The 24755-nt window shown below is 35.2% G+C and overlaps 3 protein-coding genes and 3 long non-coding RNA genes across 6 annotated transcripts in view; 2 read left to right on the top strand and 4 right to left on the bottom strand.

Annotated features, from left to right (window-relative positions):
- Positions 1-700: 700 nt before the first annotated feature.
- Positions 701-1461, bottom strand: LOC108358611 (uncharacterized). The gene is made up of 2 exons (XR_001846798.1): positions 1296-1461; positions 701-1058 (listed from the first exon to the last, which is right to left on the bottom strand). It is a non-coding gene; the product is annotated as an uncharacterized LOC108358611 (long non-coding RNA).
- LOC108358612 (uncharacterized) lies at positions 919-1634 on the top strand. The gene is made up of 2 exons (XR_001846799.1): positions 919-1010; positions 1127-1634. It is a non-coding gene; the product is annotated as an uncharacterized LOC108358612 (long non-coding RNA).
- Positions 1635-6704: 5070 nt separating this feature from the next.
- Positions 6705-7936, top strand: LOC108358608 (uncharacterized). The gene is made up of 2 exons (XM_017610041.1): positions 6705-7197; positions 7526-7936. Exons 1-2 carry the CDS (start codon positions 7063-7065, stop codon positions 7916-7918), a joined length of 528 nt encoding a protein of 175 aa, XP_017465530.1. The 5' UTR covers positions 6705-7062; the 3' UTR covers positions 7919-7936.
- A 1001-nt stretch (positions 7937-8937) lies between these two features.
- LOC108358610 (putative nuclease HARBI1) lies at positions 8938-9779 on the bottom strand. Its single transcript, XM_017610043.1, has 2 exons — positions 9535-9779; positions 8938-9480 (listed from the first exon to the last, which is right to left on the bottom strand). The coding sequence occupies exons 1-2, from the start codon at positions 9701-9703 to the stop codon at positions 9089-9091; spliced, it is 561 nt and encodes a 186-aa protein (XP_017465532.1). The 5' UTR covers positions 9704-9779; the 3' UTR covers positions 8938-9088.
- An 11678-nt stretch (positions 9780-21457) lies between these two features.
- Positions 21458-22080, bottom strand: LOC108358607 (uncharacterized). The gene is made up of 3 exons (XR_001846796.1): positions 21907-22080; positions 21717-21841; positions 21458-21655 (listed from the first exon to the last, which is right to left on the bottom strand). It is a non-coding gene; the product is annotated as an uncharacterized LOC108358607 (long non-coding RNA).
- A 48-nt stretch (positions 22081-22128) lies between these two features.
- LOC108358604 (uncharacterized) overlaps positions 22129-24755 on the bottom strand; it is an 18177-nt gene continuing 15550 nt past the window's right edge. Inside the window, exons 5-6 of the mRNA XM_017610038.1 lie at positions 22305-22489; positions 22129-22211 (exon numbers count right to left, since the gene is read on the bottom strand). Coding sequence (XP_017465527.1) covers positions 22461-22489 — 29 coding nt within the window. The 3' untranslated portion in view covers positions 22129-22211; positions 22305-22460. The remainder of the gene's footprint in view (positions 22212-22304; positions 22490-24755) is intronic.

Raw genomic sequence — 24755 nt, 5'->3', positions numbered from 1 at the left:
TTTTTTTTGTATAAATGAACATTTTTAAATCAAGAACGAATCCTCTTCGATCAAAAATTCTGGTAGTATTTCTGCGTCAGACATTTCTGCAAACAAAGTGTCCGAGTCACGCGATTCTGGAGATGCCTCTTTGGCTTCTTCAAACAGAGTTAAAAGCAACTCTCAACCAGAGTGTCCAGAAAAACTTAGATTCGAAATTGGATGAGGTTGGAAAGCCTTAATTCAGTAGTTCGATTAAAGTGTTATATGAAGGCTAATAGTTTCTGCTGCAAAACGTTTCCAATATCAAGCAGTATGTTATCAAGGTTGAATAGCTCAATATATAACAACAACAGAAATGTAATTCATTCAGACACTGTAGGTGACTTTGAAGAAATTGTGGAAATAGCTGAGCTCGCCTTATTATAGGTTCTTATCTAATTTTTAGCGCTGAGCTCTTAAAGGCGGATTGTGCGCTTAATCAATTAATATGAGTTCTAATAAATTTAATAATTGCGCAGTCCTATTGCTAAATATGTTGAAACCAATATTGTTTGTACATCACTATTATATAAGTGATTTGTCTTATTTATTATTACCCTCTGAGGGTATTATATTCGTTTTTGGTTTTAAATACTATATTATAACAAGATCTCATTTTTAAAATAAAAGATTTGTTAAATCGATTTCATGAATTAAAAAAAAAATGGCGATTTTTTTTTAGAAACTGCGCTCTTTTTTAAACAATCTTGGCACCCTGCTCTCAACCATCATTTGCGTTAATGAATTTCCGCCGGACCAACAAATTTTGCAAGTCAGCCATTGTTTGGTATGCAACTTTTTCAGGCATGGTACGCAGTTGTGTTGCCATGCTCTCCGCGAAAGAGCTGAACACATCGTTTGTAGGCTTACTCAAACTGACAATTTGTGCTAGTGCCTCGTAAAATTTGGCTATTTCAGCACCTTCTTCCCTACTCCGGTTCGCCCGTGATGTCGACGGTGTGTACCTGATGTCAAAGCTATTTAACTTGGTAATTGCAACTTCTCCCTCTTCAATAGATATGTACATCTATGTTGTCCTAATAGAAAAAAAGGAAATATATGTAAATATATTCTAAATACAAATAATTTATTTCATTATTTATAGGTTCCAGCAACCAAAGACGAGTGGTTAGAGATTTCAGCAGCCTTTAATCAACTGTGGCAATTCCCGCACACCCTGGGTGCTTTAGACGGAATATCTATATATATATCCGCATTAAAGCCCCAGCGAATACTGGATCCCAATTCTACAATTTTAAAGTGTTTTATAGTACCGTGCTATTTGCATTGGTAGACGCACATGGCAGATTCCTCTTTACGGATGTGGGCTGTAATGGGACAGCTTCAGACAGTACAATCTACCAAGATGGTCAGCTCTACAGATGCCTACAAGAGTGTTCGCTTAACATTCCCGAACCAACACAATTAGTTGCCGAGTAGTGATGTGCTGAATTGTCGGTACCCAATACTCGGTACCCAATATTTGAAGAAAATTTCGGTACCCGATACCGATTCGATACATTAAACCTTCCTCATTACATATAGGTACACTTGTTGGCAGCCTATTAAGTTTAGTCACATTTTTTATAAAAGTCTAGCACACAACATAACCAGCACCACATTAATCCACATTTGAAACTTTTTACAAAAATTAAAAAAATAAAAAAAAAATAACAATTACACCTAAAAATTTTAAACATTTTATTGAAAATTTTAGGTATACAGTTTTATAGCCCTNTACACTTGTTGGCAGCCTATTAAGTTTAGTCACATTTTTTATAAAAGTCTAGCACACAACATAACCAGCACCACATTAATCCACATTTGAAACTTTTTACAAAAATTAAAAAAATAAAAAAAAAATAACAATTACACCTAAAAATTTTAAACATTTTATTGAAAATTTTAGGTATACAGTTTTATAGCCCTTTATATTTTAGTAGTTTAAACTGCAATAATTTTTTTTTGCTGGCGGTCCTAGTCATTTTCCTCCATATTAAGGTAATTTGCGATCATACTTTATATGGGAGAAAACCGTCAGCCAAAAAATTATTAAAAATCAACGCAAGCTTCTTGAAATTTGCACTTTAACCAACTAAAATTTAATGGGCTATAAAACTGCATAAAAAGTTTTAATGCCTTGGGAGCAATTGTTAAAGCTTGTTTAATTTTAATAAGTTTTGTACGAAGTTTGAGATGTGGATGTGTGGATGAGATGTTGCTGGTTATGTAATGTGCAAAATTTTTATAAAAAAATTATAAACAAATTATAGACAACAGAAAAATAGCCAAAACTGGTCAAAATGTCACTTAACTTAATCAGCCGACCGCAAGGGTATATTTTTGAAGCTTACAGAAAAAAAATTCATATTCATTGCTATTTTATACATATGGGTGTTTCCAGCGGAAGGTCCACCACGACAAAAGAAATAAAGGTGGTATATCTAACGTATTTACGGGCCGATTTGTCTGCTTTTTAAAGTATATACTGGCTATGTAAGTAGAATCATGTTTGCATAAAATGGTCTTCCTAGGTGGTGCCAAGGTCGAGATATTTCGAAAAACCGTATTTATGGTCCGATTTGGTTCGAATTTGGCGTATGTGGTTGAAACATAATAAATCATAGATTTTTAATAAATTGACCCTGAATTGGCGCTGAAGTCAAAATATAAAGTATATTCTACATAAAATACAAGTTTTATTTGCGTTAAAAATTCATTTAAAAGCAATATTAACAAATATATAACGATGGAAATTTATGTCACGTGACGCCACGTCACGTCACGTTTCACACTTGGCGTTGTAAAATAGAATTGAAACAATTTGCATTAATTAGAAAAACTCTAAAAACAACTAGAATTGCTCCAAATCATATTAAAATAAGTTTCATGAAAATAGCCATCCACAGTTCGCAGAGTTTTGCGATTTTGTAAGAAAAGAAAAAATCAACTTCCATTTTTTGTCACGTAACGACACTCTCTTTAAATGCTTATATTTCAGGACCAAGCAGTTCGATTGATTTCATTTTTCGGTTAAATATAGAGCTAATTATGTGCTATACAATGGCCCAAAAAAGTTAAAGAAAACAAATGGTATTCCTTTTTTGTATCACATTGAAATCGTACGACTGTCACGTGCGCCACCATGGGAATGCCCATATGACATCACCTGAAATAAAAAAAAAATATACAAATAAGACGATGCTTTCTCAAAAGATGAACAGTCAGTATTTGAGCCTTCTTGCACTTATTGCCACAGTCTTACCAGCTGCAACAGTTATTGTGGCAACATTGTTAATTCGTAATATTATTACGATTTGCATTGTGGTTGCCGCCGAGGCAGATATTAATCTAGTAACGAGAACGTTCAAATCCAAATAATGTGGAGAAATAGACTTCTTTAACCATAGATTAATGATTTCAACGATCACTCAACAGCTTTTATTCCATATTTGTGGGTATTGCGGACTCTTATTAGAAATTATAATACTTCGGTACCGAGTATCGAAAGTATTGGATATTTTTTAAGTCGGTACCGAGTATCGATCAATACTTAAAAGTACCGAATCAGCACATCACTATTGCCGAGCAGGGTAATAAACTCCCGTATTATTTCACTGGAGACGATGCATGCGCTATTGACAAAAACTTGTTGGAGCCGTATAATCGAAATATGAAGTTGACTGTGCCACAAAAGGTCTTCAATTACAGACTTTGTCGTGCACGAATGGTTGTGTGGAATGTGCATTCGGAAAACTGGCGAAACGATTCAGCATATTCCAGAGGCCAATTGAGGTGTTGCCGAGCACGGTCGATCTCGTAGTTTTGGCTTGCTGTACTCTACACAACTATCTGACGAAGCCTAAATCTACAGTGCCGCGAAACTTCGGAGAACGTGACAGCCAACCCGAAACCTTCTCTTCGATTGGATCACAGGAGTATAATACGTACAGATATGCCAACAGAATCAGAGACGAAATAGCAAGATATTGCATATCCGATGAGAATATCGACTTCCATCGGCAAAAAGTTAGATTTTTTACATAGTATAATTGAGTCGATACATATCACACCTGACTTTTCTTTTCTTGCTGTCTATTTGGAGTAGCTATTGCGTTTTTTTAGTTTTTCTCGAAATATTTACACCTGCGTTCAACTAATTATAAACAAAATTTAAAAAGATATTGTTTGCAATTAAGTTTATATTTTTATTTTCAATAATTTTCATTTAAAATATAGCTCAATCTGTAACAGAAACCACAATAATAAAAGTTTCAAAGCTAGAAAAAATTGCAAAAAAATTAATCAAACTCAAAACAATTGTCATCAAAATTTCCAAATTTTTATTCAGAATATTTAGAAAATTTTCGGGTATGAAGTTCTGTAGCCCATTCAATTGTAGTCTAAGAAAGTGCAAGTCTCAAGCCGTTAATAATTACCGTTGATTTTTTAGACTTTTTTTGTGGAGGGTCCCAAAGGGAAAAGAAGTAATGCATTATATGCGTGATAAATAATGTAATGTATTTCTTAAGAGTTCTACATTCCATTACTGCTTAATATGTAATCAGCATTCTAATGCCAAAAAGTCGCAAAAAATTCATACTAAATCACATTAATTCCTGCATTACTGGTAATGCAAAAATGAATGCCCCACTTTCCTAGGACATCGCCGTAAATTTATGTAAATTTTATAAACGCAAACTCCAACGACTAAAAAACAGCAATAGAAGGATGAGCGATTAAAAAGTATTCACAGTCGCTAATTGAGCGACTAAGCGACACTCACAATAGCATCGATAATCGATAATCGCTTAATAGTCGTTTATCTACTGCCAGTCGACACCCGCAATAGGGGTGTGAGTTAAAGTCGAACGATCAAAAAATAATGTTTGTTGCCCCTTTTCGAGAAACTTGGGTACAGTTTGGTTATTTGTACAATGATTTTGGGTTGTTGTGTCCAAGCGCGTGACCCCAAATCTAAAAACTTTAACATACACGTGTAGTCAACGATTAAACTTTAATTTAACACAACTGTTTCAAATTTCCGAGCATTAGTTTATTAATAAATTCGATTTTAACTATGCACTTATTTGTAAATTTCGATGTTGGCTCTGGGTTCTGGATGGCGTAGCCGGAGGTTAACGCACAAGAAGTGTTAAATATATTTAAATATAATTTACAATAGAAGAAGGGGCTTCCGCCCTTCTGCGGCAACACAGAAAGGATAATTCTACCTAGTAAGGTTAATAATCCCTAAAGCTTGCTATACAGTTCAATGCGAGCGTAAGCGTGAAAGTTCGCAGAGGCAAAGAATTCCATTTGTATTCTTATGAACGCTCACACACATCGGTCAAAACTTGTCGTTTTACATGCGAATGCTTTACATACGCACACAGTTGAGTGTGAGCTTGAAAAAGGCGTATTATGCATTTTAAATTAGGTTTTATTCTATAATTCTGAAAGATTTTTTAATTCTCTATCTTGTGATGTATCAGCTATTGCAAAAAGTTAAATTATAACCATGATATTCGTCAAAATAAAAAGTTCACGCTCACGCTCGCATTGAACTGTATAGCAGGCTTAAGCGCGACCGAAGGCAGAAGCAAACGCAACAGGTGTTGAACCTAATAAAATGCATATTTTCAATGACTTGGAAGAGGCCGTTATTGCATTAACTGGATTGATTACCAGTTCTTCAGGTATAATAAGAGTTATGGCTTGTGGTTCAACAATTCAAGCAGAAGCTTACATACATAGAGGCAACTATGGTAACTACTCCGGCTTTGTGAATCCATTTCCATAACGCGCTCTCACTCCGCTGCTATAACTGTAAATGCAATAGAATCCGTAATTTTCTTCAAATAAGTAAAATCAAACAATTTTCCAATATATAATAGCACTTGATGAGTGTTTTTTTATATCCTTTCCACTAAAAAAATTTTGCGCTTTGTATGCATACTTAAAGGATATGGCTTTATTAAGTAATCTACAAAATTTTTAGAGGGGTATCTAGATATTTTGATTCCAGCGGCATATATGTTTTGGGTCCATTTTTTGCACAAGCACTTCTTATCATTTAGTTAATACCCGCTAATCCTGGTCGTACGATAGAGACGGATTCTCTAAATATCTCGACTCCAGCGCCATCTGTCGCCAACTTTTTTTCAAAAGTACTATATTTTATGATACAGAGCTTCCGACGTCGTTCGGGGTAAACAAATAAAAATATAAAACAGTAAGAAAGTTTTTCAGCTTACCACAAATTAAAGCAGACATCAACTATTTTGCTTGCTTAATTTAAGGCCTTCTGTGAAGAACACTTTTAATATATTGTTGCGATGTAGAAGCATAAATACTATCCGGAAATCCCAATCATGTCAATGCAAAGTCTCAGAGAATACTGAAGACTTTTAGATTATTATTGGAGGTGCCACGCCTCTAGTAAACACTCACTCTCTTTCAGTTTACTATAAACGCCACGCTTTCTTGTATAAACTCATTTGTATACATTTACCATAGATGTTCTCACCAAATTTCAAAGTCATGTGAGCTAGGGTTCCGAAGATATATCAAATGTAAAATCTCGCAACTTGACACTCAAAAAATTTACTTAGAACTTGATTTCAAAACTTAAAAAAAAAGTAATAAAAATGCATTTAAAGCTTTAATTCGTTATTTTTTAGTTGATTCAAGATTTGTACAAATGTCTTATCCACACGTTTGTTAGTTTTATAAAGAAAATAATCAGCCTTATTGTAAACTTCATGCGAATGCCATTCCCAATGGAAAAGTTCCCTGATTTGTGTTTTTCTTATTGTGAACTTCACATGGGAAAAGTCCCCCATATTCGAAAAATTTTCCTAACCGTAATTGTAATTTTTTCGTGCGAAACCATAAAATTTGTTCACAAAATTGTTAGCGGGGAACAACTATCAATAAAATGTGAGCATACTTTATTAATAATTTTACTTAATTTTAACAACTCTTTTATATCAACTAAGGTCTATTAATAAAACGCAGTTGACTCTTTTGGTCAACACTATGGCGGAAAATCCAGATATTGGGAAAGGCTTCCAAAAAGAAAACAAGGAGAAAGTGCTTGCGTTTTGGAAGAAGCTACATGATTCCCTCAATAGCATGGGGCCACCATCAAAATCGATCTCCGATTGGAAAAAGGTAACAGCGATTGTAAAGTTGCTATACAATGTGCGTCCGTTCAGCCTGTTTTAATACAATAGGGCTGTTCAGGATCTTGTGCTTAAGATCTTGCATTTGCATATTTCGGTGCATTTTTAAATTCACAACAATAAAATGCAAACGGATGCCGTGAGGGCAAGCATAAAATTTTAAAATGCAAATCCAAGACCATTTCTTCAATATCCTGAACAGTCCTATTAATACTTCAAATGCACCACTACATCTGTTGTTCCGTGGTGGAGGACGCAAGTTGGGCTGGTACTTAAAATTGTTATGTAGAATAATTTAAATATACAATACATAACAGGTCTGGATTGATCAAAAAAGATATGTGCGGAAGAAAGCTGTCCAGAATGCGCAAAACAGAAAAAAGACCGGTGGAGGACCGTGTAAAGAACACGTTTTTTCTGTATTAGAACAGTCAATTTTGGACTTAACCGCGACAATTGAAAGTGAGGAAGGTGTCGAAGGTGGCAAAACTTTTGGTTTGCAACCAACTAAATCAATTGGTAACAAGCAATCTGAAAGAGACAGGCATGATGAACAAGACGATTTAAATGAAGGCACAGATGTAGAAGAGCTCAGTTTTTTGGACAATATCGATTGCGAAAATATCGTGAAATTGAAACGGAAAATACCACGCCAGCGCTCAAGCCAAAACGAAAAAGTCAGGATAAAGTTAACCCTTCCGAGCTATTAAGCATGGAGTTGAGTGTTCAAAAAGAAATAAGTGTTAACATTAGCAAGGGTCTGGAAATGCGGAGTGAACACTACAAAGAAATGGAACATCAATTACAGGAATTAAAACAAGGCATTGAAAACTTTGGAAAAAATCAAGATGATTTACTAACGGAAACAAAACGTCACCATCTAGAAACTGAACGCCTAGGAAAAGTAGAAGTAGAACGTAAACTGGTACTCATAAACAGTCAAATCGAGGTTCAAAAATTGAAAATACTTGCTGCAAAAAGAAACTTAAACCTTAACTAGATATATAGTGCATACGTTTATTTAATTAATGAATTATGTTTACAGTCAGAGTCAAAAGTTAGTATACACTTTGTTCTAACATAATATTCACAACTATTTTCACAAAAAATTAAGGAAAATAACTGAATATTATTTTAGAATAAGGTGTTCACTACAATAACTTTTGACTCTGACTGTATTTTATTTTATCATCCAATTGTGAAAAAATTGCTACATTATCTCAAAACAAGAACTTTTGTCTATATGTTTTAAAAACACTGAATTTTTGTGACATTCTAAGGCTATTTGGATACGATGCATTTGTAATTTCTCTCGCTTTCTATTTTAAAAATTACTCCAAGCAGGAGATATGTATTTGTACTACGTTTATTGTACTTCAAACTTTTCGTTGAAAATAAAATAAAAACGCTTCTAAGCTAAAACAAAACTAAAATTTTTCAAGTGTGCCATAAAACAATTCCAAATATTAAAAATAGTTCAAGATCCGAATAAGGCAGGACCTTCACCCATCTGTTTAATGAATGAAATTTATTTTTTATGAAAATTAACCTGTTGGGAAATATTTTGCGACTGGGTTGGCCGAAAAAATCCTGGCCAGGATATTTTTAATTAAATATTCAAAAATAAATTTTTTTTTTAATTTTGTATTCATTTGTTTAATCGAAAATGTAATTTTTTCACTAAACAAATAAGTGCAAAATTAAAAAAATAACAATTTTCGAATTTTTAATTAAAAGTATCGTGGCCAGGATTTTTCCAGCCAACCTGCTAGCAAAATTTTCCTAACACTTTAAATTTCATACAAAATAGATTTAATCCACTGAAATAGGTGAAGGTCCTGCGTTATTCGGATCTTCTACTAAAACTGGCTTTACAAATTTTATAAAAGTGAATTTCCTATATTAGCTCTAATACGCTTAGCCTCATTGAGGTATGATGAGTTCGGTTCAGATTCTTCAGACTGTAGGTGTTCAAAATTTTCCGGCTGAGGAGGCGCATTTGAAATAAATGGTGTGTCATCGCATCGATAACTTATGCAAATATTGTGCAACGCACAGCAGACATTAATAATTTTTGCGGCTTTTTTAGGAGCGTAATGCAGCTCTCTTGCTCCTAGTACACACCTCCATCTATTTTTTAAAACCCCATTGGTTCTTTCCACAACGTTACGTGCGCGGGCGTGAACTTCATTAAACTTGCTTTCTGTGGAGCCCTCTCCCGCTGATCTGTGTGGTGTTAGCAGCCAAGGCTCCAATGGATATCCAGCGTCGCCTATGAAAAAAAGAAATGGTATTAAGTGATTCAAAGATTTTATTAAAAATGTACTTAGCAACCAAACATTTCTTGTGCCTCGCAAATAATCCTCCTCCATTGAAACCCTTAATTGACTGGTATTCCAAATTAATGAGTCATGGCAGGCCTCAGGGTGTGTAGCATCGACATATCTGATTGTCATTTTGTCATCACATACCTGCAGGTAAACTTTTATTAGCATGAGTATGCGCACAAGAAAATTTAATTAACTTACCAGCAAAACATTCATACTATAGTAGCACCCCCCTGCCCCTACCTGGCTACGCCCATGTCCGTGAAGAAGTTCTTGAAATACTCCAATTTCCGATTTCATAGCACGGTTAATCGCAAAACGAAATAAATTTGAAGAACCCTTTCTTCTTCACTCCCTGGCGGCAACAATGATCCGGTTCTATAGTGAATCTGTCCTAGAAGCTTTGTAGTATAGCGGGTGGCAATTTCAGAATAGGTGCGTATCATTTTTCAACAGAAATCCTATATATGTACATACACAGACTTATTTTAGATGAAATACCTTAAAAAGCCAGTTTCACGAAAGCAATTTGGGTGAAAAATTATTTTTTCCTGTGAGGTTCCATATTAAATTCAAGTAAAAAAATAAATTTTCATTAAACTGATTTCATGAAACTGTCTTTTAAGGTATATCGACAGGTGGTGATTTGAGATTTACCACTGCACAACTCAACCCTGCAGCCGGATTCCAGCATTCGCTTTCGCTAATTTTGATCGCTAAAAATCTCCAACAGAATATCAGGCGCGCCTAACGACATACACCACCTAGTTACATGCTAATCATACTACCAGCTTTGGTTGATTACACATTGCATCTGTTACTTTTATGTTGCGCGCTTTGAGGCTCCACTGGCGATTGTCAGAATTCCACTGCTGGTGTCTCCGAATGAAGCTTTAACGCACAATAATGTTGGCAAATCACATCCATTGGGCCAATCGTAACACACGAGAGTTCGATATTCTCAATAGTTCAACAGGTCGATTTAGTCTGACATTCACGGCACCTTTTCTTACTTGTCGATTTTTAGTAATAACTCGACCTCAGCACCAGCTGGCAGCTCTTTTTTGCAATTGGACTGCCTTTGCCGTTTCCAATACTTGTTTTGAATATTCGACGAATCGGATCATAAAAAAGATTTTTAGTAATAACTCAACTCCAGCGCCAAATGGCGGGTTAAATTGTGAAACTAAACTATCTAGAGACCCACTCAAACACACACAGAAAACTTTGTTAAAATCCCTCCAGCCATTTAGGATTTCACTCACAAACATACGTACAGAAGAACTATATACACATTCAAAGATAAGTAAAAGTCAGTACGTTTGACTTTGCCATGCCCTCTTTTCAAAGAGCCCATTTTTCTCCATGAGTGTGGGATTGATTTCATATATCTCCATACGAAGTTCCAGTACTGTACCATGAACACTTGCAGAGATATGCAGTATGAAAAATTCGTATTGTATGAGAGGTCCCACGCCCCTTTTACAATAGCTCCAATTTTTCTCAAGAGTACGCGATTGATTTCATATACATAGTATCTCCATACGAAGTTCCAGTACTCTACCATGAACATTTCCAGAGATATACAGTATGAAATTCGGCTTGTATGGGAGGGGCCACACCACCTTTTCCAATAGCTCCATATTTTGTACATGACCATGCGATTAATTTCATATATCTCACACCAAATTCCAGTACTCTACCAAGAACTATTCTAGGGATATGCAATAAGAAAAATTCGAGTTGCATGGGAGGCGCCACGCCCGTATAAAGTTCCAGTACTCTAACATGAACACTTCCAGAGGTACTTATTATGAAAAATTCGGTTTATATGGGAGGTGCCACACCCCTTTTCAAATAGTCCGACTTTTTATTCATGAGTATGCGATTGATTTCATACATCTCCATGCCCAGTTCCAGTGCTGTACCATGAATACTTCCAGAGATATGCAGTATGAAAAATTCGTATTGTATGGGAGGTCCCACGCCCTTTTTACAATAGCTCCAATTTTTCTCAAGAGTATGCGATTGATTTCATATACATATCCAGAGACATACAGTATGAAAAACTCGGTTTGTGTATGAGGTGCCACGCCCCTTTTCCACTAGCTCAAATATTCCTCCAAGAGTATACGATGGATTTGATATATCTCCATACCAGGTTCCATCCTTATGTCATAAACATTTCCAGAGGTATGCAGTATGAAAAGGTAGCTTTGTATTGGAGGTGCCACGCCCACTTTTCCAGTAGCTCCAATTTTTGTCAAAGAGTATGCGATCGATTTCGTATACATACGTCAATACCAAGTTACAGTACTCTACCATGAAACTTCCAGAGATATGCAGTATTAAATATTCGGTTTGTATGGAAGGTGCCACGCCCCCTTTTCCAATAGCTCAAATATTCCTCGAAGAGTGTGCGATGAATTTGATATATCTCCATACCAAGGTCCATCACTATGTTATAAACATTTCCAGAGGTATGCAGTATGAAAAGTTTGGTTTGTATGGGAGGTGCCACGCCCCCTTTTCCAGTAGCTCCAATTTTTTTCCAAGAGTATGCGATCGATTGCATATACATACGTCAATACCAAGATCCAGTACTCTACCATGAACCTTCCGGAGATATTCAGTATGAAATATTCGGTTTGTATGAGAGGTGCCTTGCCCCCTTTTCCGATAACTACAATTTTTCTCCAAGAGCATGCGATGGATTTCATATATCTCCATATTAAGTTCTAGAACTCCATCGTGATTATTTCCAGAGATATGGAGTATGAAAAATTCGGGTCTTTTGGCCTATTTTGCTTATACGTATAGTGAAATAATGAATCTTGGAAGATTTTAGTAACTAATACTATTAGTTTATAGAAACTTTTACATACGAAAAATTTAGTACTTGTAAAATTAAAAAAAAAAATTAAATTGGTAAAACCAATATTTAAAGTTAGATTAAATATTAAATATTTTAAATTAAATTGTTTAATACCTAGGCATCATTTTATTAGAATCAATTCTTTAAAATGCTGGCCGGCCAGATGGTTACGGTGTTTCGATTTGATTATTTTCTTATAAATAGGTATTTAGTCCTAAATATAGAGTATAACTTATAAATATTATTCATTAAGTATTTTTTGGCATAAACCAGCATTTACATTTATCTATCGATTTCTTTAGATAGAAAAAAAATATTCTAAAATAAAGTATGCAAGTTGTGCCGTTTTTTTTAAAAATCATGGGACTTATTATAAACTTAGTGAACGTTGGTCAGCAAGCAGCCCCTTTTATATCTTTTAAATACACACGACATGAAATATGCAGTTTGCTTATATTAATAAAATTATAGTTTAAAAAACTAAAACCTCGCTGTTATAATTTCCATTCGTACTGTCATCAGGTATGTAACTTGTGAATAGAAATCGCTGTATCTTTTAGGCGCATCAATATTACATAGCTACATCCCGAGCTAATAAAAGGGAGCTAAAAATACGTAGGAATAACACATTGTGGCTTTTTGAAAGTTCTTTGAACTATAAACTGTAGTTCTTATAAAAAGTCGCACTATTTTGTGTTTGAATCGTAGAAAACGCACGTAAACAACAATCTAAGAACAACACACCACTTTTTGCTTTGGGTATTGTTTGTAAATTTCCTACGCAAAATGTGGCAAGCGTGTGCTAAAATTACGAAGAAAAACAAGCAACAGCCTAGCGTGATGCAACCTTGGTGAAATCTGCACGCAGGCTGAATCGAAATTCGCTGCTTTGCTTCTGGATACGTATACGAACTGCGGCGCTGGCGTTGCTCGCGAGCAAAAATTGCCCACCTATGTCATAGATGGATAAGAGTTGCTGCTTTTAATATTGCGCTCACTTACAGGATATCCTAATATTCGCGGCTTGCGTTTTGATACGCACGCCATCGAGTTTGTTTTTTTTGCATCACCCGAAATTGGCATGCGTGCGTTTGCATTTTATTTCATTGAGCGAAACGTCAAATCAAAATGTCACGCAGAACGAAAATTGGAAATTGACTTAGCTTCACCCCGTTCAATTTCGGTTGGCCCCATACAAGTTGTATGTGCTTGAGAAATTTTTGACACTAAATTGGCGACGTGCGTGAATATTAGGTTAGCCTGTTAGTACGTACAAAAAACATATCAGCAGGGTTTTTATGCGTAATTAAATACATACATATCGTCGGCTTAGAGTGTAAACCTGCTAAATCCGTTTTTTGGCAAAATTGACCTTTTGATGCAGTTCGAAGGCGTAGGCGATTCCGCAGTTGGCAAGCAAAAAAATACGTCAATATAAAAACATAATTGTCAAAAATTGTTTGATGAGTAAAGCTGCTAAGTACAATCAGTTCAAATTCAACTGCTAAATCCAACATATTGTGCTTCTGTCGCTCGATTATTGTTCTATCTTAGAGTATTACTTTATGCGTTTAAGCCAAGGTAATAGCTAGCGAATAAGCTTTAATTTTTTATATCTCAAGGAAATTATTCTTACTTGTGGAACGAAACAGAAGGAAGATTAAATGAAGAAAATGAAAGAGTTTTCCAGCGTGTGGATAGATTTGATAGAAAAAAATGTAGTACCAAATAATAGTTCCGGGGAGCCAATTACAGTAATTTTTATAGCATCCGTACATATCAAAACTGAAACTGTGTTATGGCTAATGCTTTGTTATCCACAGCTATAAATAACAATATCATTATTGAGCAAAAGTTTCTTGAAGTAGGCCATACCCAAATGGAAGCTGATAGTATCCATTCCACTATCGAGCGAGCACTGAAGAAAAGAGATATCCATGTTCCTGCAGAATACGTTATNAGTTATGATAAGATATAAAACAAAATGTATCATTTTTGATACAAAGCTCGATTAACGGTTAAAGTATGTAGATCAGCTAGAAAAAACCCAAAACCACATGACGTAACTTATCTTAGCTACACGTTCTTTAAAAGCTTTAACACAGTTGAATTCTTTAATAGCATTCGTCCCGATCGCGGCAAAGATGCTGCTAAAGTAACTGATACCAAGTGGCGACATACATTTCAAACTAAGATTCTCCAACGAATGGAAGCAATACCGCAAAGAAAATCCCCAGTAGCTGTTTCCTTGCCGTTTTCTCACCTTCCGAATTTATACGAGAGTAGGCGTACGATTGCTCGCAGAAAGTATGAGATCTCCAGTATTTCAAACGATTACTTCCTGAAGATTACCACGCCTACTATAACAATTTACGTCATGATTGAATAATATGTATCACACTTTCTGGTATTATTGAGTTCCTACTTAAATTATCTTATATGTATCTTTGTACTATTAATTTGAGAGAGGAATACTTCACTTATAGTTACTAATATATGTTTTATAAACTGCCTATTTTTGTTGCAATAAACGGAAGAATAAATCTGTTGTATTTTTTGTATATATTTATATATAATTGTTTTTATCTATGGAATACTATTTTAATTAACATTGAAATTGAGCTCGTAATCACAAAAAATAAAATAGAAACAATTTTATTCATACAAAATTTGAATTGAAACTGAGCTCGTAATCACAAAAAATAAAATAGAAACAATTTTATTCATACAAAAAACCTGCTAAATCCACTTCAATTTTGAAAATACAAAAACTAAAACCTGCTAAGTTAGAAATTCGCAAATAAAACCATAAAAACGTAATTTTTTTCATTCGTTCTGGATTAGGGCCATAGAACGTCGCGCGATTAACAAACTATGTGTAGGATTTGCCCCTTAGACTAAGAGTTAAAGATATATTTAGTTTTGGGCCTCCACAGTAAAATATGTTTTTTGGTCGTTAGCAGGTTTACACTCTNTACAATTATCTCAGCTCTGCACGGCTATTCTTTGTCAATGCTATCCGCATCTGGAACTCTATTCCATCCCATATTCGCAGTAGTTTAAACAAAAGCAACTCTAAAAATGTTCTGTATGCATATTTCCGTTAGCTTCACTTCAGTCCCTGTGATGTGCTCTCTATGTACTTGTTTAATTAAGTCTTATTTTAAGTATATGTCCTGGAATTGTAGAACTCACTTAAAAATACTACTCTGTTAATTATATTATGTTACTTTTATTTAGTCTTAAGTAATTTTTGCTGTTTTAGTTATATGTATGTGCTGTTATGAATTTTTTGTTGCGCTATAAAAGATCATTCTTTTGATCTTATTGTGCTAATGATTTTATTAATAAATGAAATGAAATGAAATGAAATGAACTGTACATACACATTTTTTTTTTTAACATAAGAATCAACATTGCGCTGTATTTCGTACACATTAACAGCAGAGGGCGCTTTTATTTATGATTTGCAGGTGAGCGGCGCTGTTATGTGGGCATGTATTTTAGATTCTATAGGATTTTTAAAGTCCTGCAGTTCCCTTTTTTAAGAAGTATTTAAACTTTTTTTGCCTAAGACAATGAGAAGCCCATCCAGAACCTATACCCAAAATTTAAAAAAATCGGTACTGCTGATTTCGAGCTTTGCGAACAGAAAAAAACGGCTTTCAAACTATATATTAGTACTAGTACGCCCGGACAGACGTCCTGCTACACACCGATATATAGGCAGGTTACATGCATCGTATATATTATGGGTCTTCACACCGAAGCTCGGTGCTCGGTAACTCGGTGCTCGGTAATTTTTTCTCATGTATTTTGTTTGTGTAACACTATTTTACACAAACAAAATACATTAGAAAAAATTCCCGGACACCGAGTTACCGAATACCGAGCTCGGTGTGAAGACCCATATTGTTTTTTACGTTTCATTTGATATCGAAATTTACAAAAGATTGTTATTAGTGCTCATGGTACAATAAAAACAGGTAGAAGCCAATTTGACGTCAAACCTACAACAGTCAAAGTTTTCGGGAGTAAAAATAAAAATGAGCGTGTGTAAGGAAAAATAAAAAATTACATTTCACTGGTTGACGTTTATAAGTAAATTTGAAGTTTAATTTTATTTATTTATTTTCTTTAGTTAAAATTTGTTAATTTGTTTGGTGTTTTCTGTCTTTGATTTATAAGTTGCAGTGTTGTTGGAGGGACTTTCCGGCATAAGAGTCATAGTAACAGAACTTGGCATCAAACGTGCCTTTCCTGTACCTCCCGGTGCATTTATAAAATCTGCTGCTTTAAAATGTTTAACGCACAGCAAGGCATTTCGCTGCAGCTCTGCCCCACAGCAGCTTTCGCAACGCTCCTTATGCGAAGGACATTGAGGCACGTTAAAAAAATTAGTGGTATTTGATTTATATTTAACCGCACATAAAAACAACGCTTCAGGTGTTGCATTTTTAACACATACACTAAGTATAAACCGCACAACACTACAAAAATTCAAATGTTAATTAAAATTTGTTTTTAACGAACATTCAAAAAAAACAAACGACATGACATTTAAAGCGTAACGAAATATAGGAAATAAAAGAAAACCAAGTTGAAGTTTAAAGGTTTGGTTCTCATGAGAGCAACGTCACTTTGGCTTCTACCTGTATTTATGTGCCTTGATTAGTGCTCAGTAAGTTTGAAAAAAAACGATCTCTGGGGGCAGATTCTGTAACCAGTTAGCGACAATTTTCGAATCGGCTACGGTTTTGTTGACGTATGATATGAAATATTCTTACGCCAACAAGTGCGATATCGATCCGAAACTTGTCGCTAACTGGTTACAGAATCTCCCCCCTGGTTACGGTTCAAACATCAGCCAGGGGAATGGATAACATTGGATTGTATCCAAATGGCAAATTTTTTGTTACTGATGATTTGCGCATGTTTATGTATACGTTTAAATACATAGTATGTACATTTTTTTATTGCTATTCTACCTCCCTACAAGACATTGCTGAGCACTTTAGGCAAAAATTCTCACACATTTACACTTTTGTTTTTGTAGTACGGCATAAATGAGTAGTTTGACTATTAGTACTGAGGACTTTCTGATGACAACATTGAGGGGAAAGTACTCAATTTTTACCCATGGCCTGAACGAAAATGAGGACTTTGATAAGCACTTTTGTGATTAGGGATAATGATAATATGAGTACTCATATGATACTCAGCTGTCTTGTAGGGCTATTTCTCCCCAACATAAACATACATATCAAACGTAGCCGCGAATAACATTGGAAAACTCCCGCTTCGGATATGGGCAGTTTGTAGTAAGCGTTAACGAAAATAGCGACACGGGATTTTGAAGAACGTTGCGAGGAGCATAGAAAAAATGTCGATGAAAAAAATATATTTTTTTTCTCGGGTTCAAAACTATCATATCTTTTAACCAACAATACACAACCAAAAAAATCATTGAAATCGGCTAAGCGGTTTCGGAGACTAGCGTAAACGAACAAAGTGACACGGGTTTTTTATATATCAAGATAAGCACGTTGCGAGGAGCCTAGAAAAAATGTCTATGAAAAAAAAATATACATTTTTTCTCAGGTTCAAAGCTATCCTATCTTTTAAGCTGGAACCAACAATACGCACCCACAAAATTTCATTGAAATCGGTTAAACTGTTTCGGTGATTAGCGTAAACGAACACAGTGACACGGGATTTTTATATATTAAGATTGATTGAAAATTAGAAAACAAAAAATTAACTAAATTTTGCCGCAGCTGCTGCTATTAAATGCATGTTGGAATGTGTATATGCACGTAAGTAAGTATGTATGTATGTTGTTTGAAAGAAATTTTTTCTGAATGCCTTTGAAAATATAGTGCGTTCAATAAGACTCAAAGAACCCAAAATAAGAGTCCGAATATAGTAATTTATGAGACCGATAAGAGCCTCAAAAAGAGTCTGAAATTATTCAAAATTGTTTTAAAAGAGTCCAAAATGAGCCGTTTATGAGGCCAATAAAAGTCCAATATGACTCATATTGAAGCTTACTTGTTGCATGAATTTAATGGCCCTATTATGTATGGCGACTGATAGCCGATGGGCAACCATAGACTGAAATTCACATTACGTATGGCAACTCGCTACTGACTGTTGGCTACTGGCTCGGCTACTGGCAAGGCTACTGAGTCTGGTAGCGCAATTTTCTGTATTATGTATGGCTGCCATCTCTTTTTATAGTATACACAAACGTCAAATTGAAGCAACTGATCACCATCAGTCGCCATTGTTATATTTTGCGAATTTTGGAGGAGAAAGCTGAAACAAATTGTGATCATGGCAGAAAAATTGTAATAATATGTAAATTCTATTTATATTGGTATATAATTAACAGTTTGATATTTCTCCAGGCCAGTGAAAATTACTAATAGCAAGCAATTTGAGCGTTTGGTGCATTTAATGCAATCCAACCCAGGAATTGCAAGAGGAACACGGACATTTGGACAAAACAAAATCCAAAACGACGAACAATGGGACGCTTTTGCTACCGAAATAAATAGTTTCGGCCCTCCAAATAGGTCTGGAAAAGAGTGACAGCGGGTAATAATTTTTACTATAATATATGTACATACTGCAATAAGCATTTTCATGTACATATGTATACATACATTTGTGTAGGTATGGATTAACTACAAGGCCAAAACCAAGAAGAAAATTAGTGCAAATAACCGAATTATAAGAACGACTGGTGGAGGCCCATCAGAGGAGCAAACGTTATCTGCACTCGAGCAAGTGGTAGCAGATATTTTACACACAGACGTAAGTGTAAATCCACCCGACAATGTGTTTGGTATTGTGGAAATGGACGAAGACGAACAAAACGTAGAGCCGTCATGCAGTTCTTCGCCAAATATTTCGATAACTGTTCCAAAAAAAAGGCAAAAAAAAAATATTGAAGAAATGAAAGTGGACATGTTAAAGTCGCAAACTTTAAATAACTCGGATATAGCATAAAATTAAAAAAAAATAGAAAAAAATACTTACAAAATGAGCAAATATGCTGAAAAAAATCATGATTTAAAAAAATAAAAATTTGAACTATTAAAAGAAAATATGAATTTAGAGGCGGAACTTAAACGAAAGAAAATTCAACTTATCGAATACCAATTAAACAATATTTAATTTTAAAGATTCAATCAGGCAGGTTCTGCAATTCACTTCCGAGTGAATTTCAATCCCTGCCAATTTGAATTCAACGCGAATTCGACTCAAATTCACTCGGAAGTGAATTACAGAACCTGCCTGTATATTTAAGAGTTTTGTTTGGGCGGATTATAAATCGCACCAAGTTACCTAAGGACTGAAGAACTGAACAAGAATTTATGATGGCAGTTGCTTTCTGTGGAGCATAGTGAAGTCCGCGCGCAGAAGATAGGCATCTGAATTTTGATTTCAAAACGCCAAAAGTCTACTATTATTCCATATGAAGGCATCATGTGTGGCTCCTGGATATCTGGCATCGACATACGTTATGTTCATATTGAAATCGCAAACCTAGGTAATAAGGAATTTGTGTGTATCCAAGATAAATATGCGGAAACTAACTTACCATTAACGCGTTTATACTGAAAAATCCTTTTCTATTTATGTACAGGTGTTGCAGTTCCTTTTCAGGTGCTAAAATGTGCACATGAGTGCCATCCACACAACCCAACACACCTGGAAATCCACTCTTATTGTAAAAATTTATTTTGATTTTATTCTGCTCTTCTTCGCTAGTGTCAAATTTGATGTGCTTGGGACAAATCTTCTGCTCGATTAAAGTAACTTCAGTTAGTATTACTGACATAGTGGGTTGGGAGATGCCAATATGGAAATCATTCCCTTGGCATTTTTGATAACTCCCTTCCGCAAAGAAACGGAGCACTGCGCAGAGTTTAAAAATTGGAGGTACCGCAGTTGATCGACAGCTGCTTTTTAAATGAGGGGATAGTTCCTCCAACAAATATACAAATGCTTCCTTTGATATCCGAAAATTGCTTACGAACCTGGAGATATAAATTTTTTAAAGAAATATGTACATGACGATTTTTTTAACTTACTTAACAACTGGTAGATACAAAGGATTGGAGCGATCCCTTATGTGACGCCGTATTAGAGCAACGTTTGCACACTCTTCCCGAGTTGCGAAAAATAACTCATAGCTGCTGATCATTCTGCTTTCTTTATTTTTATAAATATAAATATTTCCCGGTTGTGACGATTTTTTATTTGTTTACATAAATTGTCAAACACATTGGAGCAAAGTTGCCAATTACTTCGAAATGTACATGTCAAAAAAGCAAACTCAGGGATGTTTTCTGCGTTTTTCTGTATACTGAGATTAATCGCTATACGTAATACAAAGTACGATACTGGTAGCCACGGCTACTAGACCGTCAACTAGACACCAGTCGCCATACATAATAGGGCCATAAGCTCATATAAGTCGACCTTCGGAGGAACGGAATGCCCCTCATATCGTACTTTTAAATGAGCTCATTGTGGGCGTAATGGCTCCGCAATAGGACTCCTTAAAGACTAATTTTTGACTCCAAATGTTTGCTGGGATATGTATATTCCAACAAAAGCTTTCTTTTTTTTATTTTTAATTTTAGGGACTTTTAATTTTAGGGACAATTGGTGTGCTTCGCTAGCAACTAGTCCCAAAGCCAACAAGAAACGTGTATTAAATGCACGTTTCCGCCCCTTTTTCCTGATTTAAACATTTCTTGTGAATACATTCTTTCTCTTGGCACAGTATTATGTATTAATTTGCTATGCCGCTGTCGGCCGAGGGCCCGTGGCCTGCGGACTCACTCAGGATCATAACCCTCACAATGTCAAATTCTCGCAATATATGTTATATACCCTTAAAATAAGTTCAAAACGTTTTTGCCGGGGTGAGGAGTCGCTATTCTGCACTTATGCAAAAAAACTAAGCAAGTCAATTACTTACACTTCCACTTCACAATCATTTTATTTTTTATTTCGCTACTTACTTTTTGAATGCTATGAGCTATCCAAAAATGTTATCTCTTCAAACGAGAACAATGACGGCAGTTACATTTGCGGCATCGCATCCCGAACGTTTTCTGCCCTCCACCTTTCTTTTTTTCCGTAAGGTATGTGCTCCTCAATGACTTCAACCTCCTTCTCACGCAGTCCTCCGTCATATTGCATTGATTTGCGATTTCTTCCAGTGCCTAATGTGTTAGTATTAAATTAAATAACATATATTATAGCGAGTTAAACTATTGATGCTACCTCCTTCTTCAAGTCGTTGCGACGATAAGAAAAACAGTTCATATCCCACAATACTTCCCGTTCGCGGTACAACCAAATTATTTTCAGAATTTTATCCTGCTTCTTTTCTTTGTCTATTATGTTGTCTCCAAATTATATGTTTTATTAACAATATATTGCCAAAAATGTAACTAATTTTAATAAAACTTACCAAAATCTTCTAATTTTTAGTTCTTTGTGGTAATTTGCATATGCTTTTTGTTTGGTGCTTCCTCTTATTTTCTCGAAACGTCAAAATTAATCACCCCTAGGCTGTAATCCGACGTAGATTCGATTTTGCTACGAATCTTAAAATTGGTATGCTGTAATCCGCGTTGCCGTATCGTAATTTCGAAATTCGGAGACCATTTTCGAAATTCGTAATGTTAGTATGCCTGAATCCGACGTAGCTGTAATTTGTATGTATTTGTCGGAAATTTTCTACGAAGAGCAACTGGTGTCGGAGCGAAGCGAATTCTTTTAAAATATCAATAAAATAAAGTGTGTAAAGGAAAAAATATGTAAGTTAAAGTGTGAATGGAAAAAAATGGATTATTGTTAAATATTTACAAAATTATCAGGTCGAAGATCACAACGAATCGGTCGCAATACGAAAAAATGGTAGAATGCATGACCGAAAGGCCGGACATTGCTCGCGGCTTTGCAAAAGGAGCTAAAGAGGATGTAGTGGAGTTTTGGGAAAGCGTCGCTCAGCAGCTAAACAGCTTAGGCCCACCGACAAAAGATGTATCCAGCTGGAAAAAGGTGCGGATAAAATTTTAAGAGCACAAAATTTATTTATCATTGTTTTCCTTATATCAATACTATTTCTAGGTATGGCTCGATTATAAGTGCTACATTAAAAGAAAGCTTTCCGCCAATAAAGCAGAGACAAGGGCAACTGGTGGTGGACCCAACAGAATGCACAATTTCAATGAGTTGGAGGAAAAAGTGATAGAGTTGACGGTCTTGCACACTTCCACATCGGGGATCAATGGAGCTGTCTCTTTTGGTGTGGTAACAACACAGACGGTTACCCAACCGGTGGTGGAACCTGCGGCAGTCATTCCTATGCCAACTGAGCCAGACAATGCCAATGTTCAGAGGCGTTCCCCTCCGGTAAAAAAAACGACACGGCCACCTTGGTACAGGAGCAAATAAATTTGCAACGAAGCTACTACCAAAAAAGTTTGGCCTTTTTGGAACGCCAGGCTTACTCTGCAAACGAGCTGGCAGATATTGCGACGCATGTACCAAATACAAGAAAACATGCATGACATGAAGAAGGAAAAATTGCGTGAATTAAAGAGGCACAATATTTAAATGGAGGCCCTTAAAAGAAGGGAGCTTGATTTGCAGGAAAAATTGCTGCGGATACAAGAAAGAAGCCAGCAAAAATGAACTAATGGATACATTTTTTTTAAGATTTCTTTATTTTTGAATTTAATTTAATTTTGCACTGAACTGCTGATTTTTTAATTTTTTTTTTATTTAAAGATTATTGGATTTAAGACTATTCGATAGATTTAAGAATATAACTGAACTAAAGCAGTGAACTAACGTTTGTGATATCTGTATATATGTATAAACTATTAGATTTAAGAAAAGAACTGAACTAAAGAAATGAACTAACGCTTGTGATATATGTATAAACCTGCTATATTTAAGAAAAAAACTTAACTTAAGAGATGAACTAACGCTTGTGTTAACTGTATATATGTACAAACTATTAGATTTAAGAAAACAACTGATTTTTTTGTATATTTAGTTTTATGTAAAGAACTGAATTTATTTAAAATTTTTTATATCAAATAAATATGAAGTACAAAGTTATGGGATTGTTTTCATTAGTTAGGTAATGATCTCAAAATTCGCATTCCTATGTCTGACGCTTCTCTGGAAAATTCTGATGGCGCTTCCTCTTCATTTACATCTTGATATTCATCATCCATAATATTAGGTGTATTATCGTCTACGTTGTAGTGGATGCACATGTTATGCAATGCGCATACCACATTAATTATTTGTACCACTTTTTGGGGCGAATAATGTAGTTGGCGAGGACTTAGCAGGCATCGAAATCTATTTTTCAAAACGCCGATGACTCTCTCGACTATGTTGCGCGCTTTACTGTGGGTTTTATTGAAGGCGCTTTCTCTACTTCCTGCCACAGGAGAATGGAATGGTGTAATTACCCTGCAGGGAAAGCTACCAGTTGTGAACCAGAATGCTACCAGTTTGCGATTCAGCCCAACTAGTTCACGTTGTATCCTTTTTCAATGATAGCGACTGGTATTTTTAACATGGCGGTGTCATAGGAGATGTCAATTGTCCGCTCCTGCATCAGCACGCTACCAGTAGAGATACTAGTAGCATCATACCAGTTGACGGGATAGACTGCCTATTCATCCCCCGTGAAAAGCATAAGTATGCCATTTTGCTCGCGGCGCTGCAACAGTGGCAATGGTCGACAGAGTAAAGCTTTGGCATGCCAAATCAAGAGATCCGAGTTCGAATCTCAGTGGGCGAATGTTTTTTTATTTTTTCTTTTTTTTTATTTGTTTATTTTTTTATTTATATCTCTTATGTAATTTTTAAATTTATTGTTTTAAAAAGAACAAAAAATTATTATGGTACAAGCTCAATAAAAATATTAAAAAAAAAATTATTTATTTTAATTTTTTTATGGTATATGAGTATTTAGGTTTTTTCCAAATCAAATTAAATTTGTGTACAATTTTTATTTTATATTTAAATTGAAATAATTATTTAAATTAATTTACTTACTTTACTTTAACAACCTCCACGCGCACTCGAACCTGAGATTTCAGGACCAGAATCGGTAGTCTTCACTCGACGCCACAGCCGACATTTGTGATGAAAGCAATTAACCACGTTTTAGTTTTGGGTATGCCTATTCAAAGACAGATGTCGCTGATCGCATAAGTTGTACGAAATCGCCGAAATGGTAGGCCGTCGCTTTAGCACATACTGGTTAGTGAACTAGTATTTATACTGGCT

The sequence above is a fragment of the Rhagoletis zephyria genome, unplaced genomic scaffold (assembly GCF_001687245.7).
Source record: "Rhagoletis zephyria isolate East Lansing unplaced genomic scaffold, Rhagoletis_zephyria_1.1 Rzeph_scaffold_00274, whole genome shotgun sequence".
Taxonomy (NCBI): Eukaryota; Metazoa; Arthropoda; class Insecta; order Diptera; family Tephritidae; genus Rhagoletis; species Rhagoletis zephyria.
Note: the sequence above shows the minus strand (reverse complement) of the source record. Positions and strands in the feature narration are given on the sequence as shown.